We start from the raw sequence: 4,165 nt of genomic DNA, 5'->3' as shown, positions 1-4,165 counted from the left end.
GGGTCGGTGACGCGGTGGGCAAGTGACGTAACCGGTGTTGCGGCTTAACACCGGTATCACCGTCAGCACTGTCCATCGCGGCAAGCCTATCTCAGAGCCGATAAAAGCTATGAAAAGAGTGACGCTTTGTCTCACAGAGTATGATGCAGCATGCAGAAGTGACATGCATGGTTGTTTATCCACACCAGAACTACCGACTGTAGCTAAAGCACAATAAACTCATTTAACCTCTTCCAGAGCCCATATTTACAAAATATAGACTTCTGGGAATCCATACTCTGGTCTCATGAGACCAATTCAATCATTTCGGATCTAACAGCATCCAAAATGTTCAGGTGTTGCTAGAGTACAGAGAGAAGTGCCTGGTTCCCAGTGACGTTCAGTGATAGTAAAGCTCTTCTATAGGGATGTATGAGTGCTGAAGGTGTGAGGACGTTGTGCTTTATCAACGCTGTCATGAATTACCATAATGAGAACTCAATTCATGAATCCTTCATTTAAACAAAAATTGGCTAAGTTTCTTATTTTACAGATATTAATGGCATGTATATCCATTATATCAATCCATTATATCAATATATATCAATCGCGATTAATCACATTCAAAATAAAATGTGTAAAATTAGTTTACATATGTTTATTTACTGTATATTTATATGTATATTTAAATATACACACATACATGTATATATTTAAGAAATTAGCATAGTTTAAATCACACATCCATGTGCTCCGTGACCTAGTTTTCCCTTGTGTTTGATTGTGTTCATTGCTCCCAGGTGTGTCTCATTATTAGTTGATCCCCTCACCTGTCATTCCCTCATTTGTGTTGTGTATTTAAAGTGTTCTGCCCTATGTTTCTGTGTCGAGTCTTGAACGTCAGTTCCCCGTTGCTACGTGCTTGTTCCTGGTTCCTTTGGATTATTAAAGACTATTATTATTGTTATTCCCTCGTCTCTTCGTTCCTCGCTCTACCGCAGTAGGCATCCGTGACAATATGTAGCAATAAATCTGACACACAAGTCCAGCAAAGTAGTTAATTTGTCATTTACTGAATTATTAAAATGTTAAATTTTAAAATCACAAAATAACACAGCTTAATAAATAAATATAATTTTTTACCACCTTTGTCGGTGAATCATTTCTATTTATTGAAATATCTTCATACCCTGCCACGTTCAACTTGTGTCGTGAGCATGACCACTAGGGCGGCGCTCTGTTCCCACACCATCTGCCAGAAGTCAGAGCAGGTCCCAGGAAGAGGCCCTTGACAGGCGATATACCGCTTTACTTCACCTTTACCTGGGATTTCCATCTGAAAACACATAAATATATACAGATGACAATTTTCTAAGAACAAAACATTGACAAAATAACTTTTAAATAACCATAATCAACGAAGAATGCTCACATGAATGAAATTTGCATTGATATAATCTTCAGTCCCCTTCAACACAACTCGAGTGGTGTCATCTGTCACAAAATAAACCGGTATGAGCATCCAGCTAATCATGAAAACATTTCTGAGTCCAAAACAAAAACAAGCTGTGTTTACTCACATGGTGAAATGTCCCGATAGCGGTTTTTGGAGACATTTTGTGGCAATCTGGCACATGACATGGACATCCCAGGACGTTTCCTGTACAGTTGCTGTAAAAAAAATAAATGTTCAAGTTAACAAAATACAATTTCTGCCTATGTTTTAAACAAAAATAACATGACTTTTTACTGGGTTACTGTGCAATATTAGCAGTTTCATTTTCATAGCGATTATTTTCATTATGATTGTTAATAAACAGGCTAAATTAAGCTTGCGATTAGTACAAGTTCATGACATTAAAACAGCAAGCTCAGCAAACAGGAAGTAATTGAGACAGTCTGAAACGAGCAACAGGAAATTATGTAACTAAAATGTAATGCAGCCGACAACCCAGTGCAACATAAGATTTCTAGATGTAGATAGCAGCACAATCAGAAATGAAAATCAAAATGATTTGATACACACACACACATATACATATACATATACACAACACACACACAATTGGCAATTTATATAAATGCATTTACAATACATGTTGCAATGAATCTGAAACATAAGACCAGCAATGCAATTTATTATATTAATTTATGACATTTTGTAACTTATTAAATGTATTTAACAAAATCAATTGTTTTGACTATTTATAGTTAATAAAAAAAATATAAAAATATTTTTTTAGAAAATATTTCATAATTTCTGTTTAATTTCCTAATATGTCTTAAAATATTATTTATTAAATCATTAAAAGGAATCTACAGTGACTAAATACATATAGATATAATATTATACATATATTATAACATTATAATAAATATATAACAGTTTATAAAAATCAATATAATGAAAATATGATACATAAAAACAAAATACTTTAAAATTTGCGCAATTTCTGTATACTTTTCTAATATTTCTTAAAACACCATTGTTAAAAAAAATTGATATCTTAATATTGGATCTACAGTGACTAAATAAATATAATAATTATAATAAATATAAAATAATATATTAAAATAAACTTTTTTTAGAATATATGTAGCAATCAATCTGACACATAAGACCAGCAATGTAATTTATTTGTAATTTATATTAATTATGACATTTTGAAACTTGTATTAAATTTGTATGAAACTTTTATTAAACAAAATCACCAAATGTTGATTTATTTAGTTAATATATGAAAATATAATTTAGAAAAACAAAATATTTATTTAGAAAAATTTTCATAATTTATGTTTAATTGTCTAATATTTCTTAAAATATTTTTTGTTAAAGGGATAGTTCACCCAAAAATGAAAATTATGTCATTATTACTCACTCTCATGTCGTTCCAAACCTGTAAGAGAGTGAAAAATTTAAGGGGGTCTGAATACTTTCCGTACCCACTGTATATATATATAATTATGATACAAAATAATTTATTAGTATATGTTGTCTAACTTACATCAAACTGTGCAGCCACAGTACCGCTGGACAGCCCATCTCTCAGCAGCTGAATGGAGTATCTCAAACTATCGGCCTCTGAGTGGCTCAGCTCCAGACCGGATGTCTCCGGAATATACTGGAAATCTGGCTCCAGATCCAACTTCTCCTGCTCCTCATCCACGTCATAGATGGCTGACGGAAAAGGAAGGAAAGAAAGTAAGTGTATTTTAGATTTCACATATAATTTAAACTACTAAAATTCAAATTTGGAGGCCCGTCCGGACGGATCGTACCATTGGGCCTGACGAGCAGGATGAGCTCTCCTGATTGGTCCTCACAGCTGGCCTTAATTAGCATAACCACGTCATCGTGAATGTGCTCTGAGATATCACGACCGTTAATCAGCACCACCTGGTCGCCCTCGTTGAGGCGCGGCATACACATATCAGCCTGACAAGAGGTCAAAGGTCACAGATGATAGGTGAGGGCCACAGAAATCACAGCAAAAGTCGAAAAGCAACATGTAAGCAGCACCACCTGGTCGCGCTCGTTGAGGCGCGGCATACACATATCAGCCTGACAGAGGTCAAAGGTCACAGATGATAGGTGAGGGCCACAGAAATCACAGCAAAAGTCGAAAAGCAACATTTAATTCAGTCTGTTTAAATAACAACCTGAATTTCAAATCTTTCAGACTTCATTATTCCCGTCTGAGGGAATGAAATCAAGAATCAATCATCGGGCTGAGCTGCTGTTTACTGAAGCGCCTCGTGACTTTAATGAGACTCATGTCACCTGACATAAAAACACTCATCATCTGATCTCTTACCGGAGTTCCTGGAGCCACACGGGACACTATGATGGGCATCCTCTGATCAGCGCCACCCTGTGGATGAAGAAGAGATTTATTAACATTTATTAATACATACTTAAAAATAATAATAATTTTAGTAGGAAAAAAAGAATGAAAAGAAATTATACACACACACAGATATATATTATTATATAAATACTATTTTTATACATATTAGTATATAGTATAAATACCATTTAACAACTGTGGTTCTTCTTAGTACTGTATACATTACATAATAAAAAAATGTACGTATACTGTATAAAAAATTATAGAATTATATATATATATATATATATATATATATATATATAAAGAGAGCGAGAGAGAGATTTATATTTTTTTAT

At 33.8% G+C, this 4,165-nt stretch overlaps 1 protein-coding gene across 1 annotated transcript in view; it reads right to left on the bottom strand.

The window, feature by feature from the left end:
- The window catches only part of LOC107663652 (tyrosine-protein phosphatase non-receptor type 4-like), a 36,951-nt gene that overhangs the window by 5,180 nt on the left and 27,606 nt on the right, over positions 1–4,165 (bottom strand). Inside the window, exons 15-20 of the mRNA XM_016453894.1 lie at positions 3,795–3,851; positions 3,259–3,415; positions 2,985–3,157; positions 1,560–1,650; positions 1,412–1,473; positions 1,169–1,315 (exon numbers count right to left, since the gene is read on the bottom strand). Of these exons, the coding sequence (XP_016309380.1) occupies positions 1,169–1,315; positions 1,412–1,473; positions 1,560–1,650; positions 2,985–3,157; positions 3,259–3,415; positions 3,795–3,851 (687 nt within the window). The remainder of the gene's footprint in view (positions 1–1,168; positions 1,316–1,411; positions 1,474–1,559; positions 1,651–2,984; positions 3,158–3,258; positions 3,416–3,794; positions 3,852–4,165) is intronic.

This window comes from Sinocyclocheilus anshuiensis, unplaced genomic scaffold, assembly GCF_001515605.1.
Source record: "Sinocyclocheilus anshuiensis isolate Anshui unplaced genomic scaffold, SAMN03320099.WGS_v1.1 scaffold77, whole genome shotgun sequence".
Lineage (NCBI taxonomy): Eukaryota > Metazoa > Chordata > Actinopteri > Cypriniformes > Cyprinidae > Sinocyclocheilus > Sinocyclocheilus anshuiensis.
The sequence above is the reverse complement of the archived record's forward strand: the minus strand, read 5'-3'. Positions and strand labels throughout refer to the sequence as shown.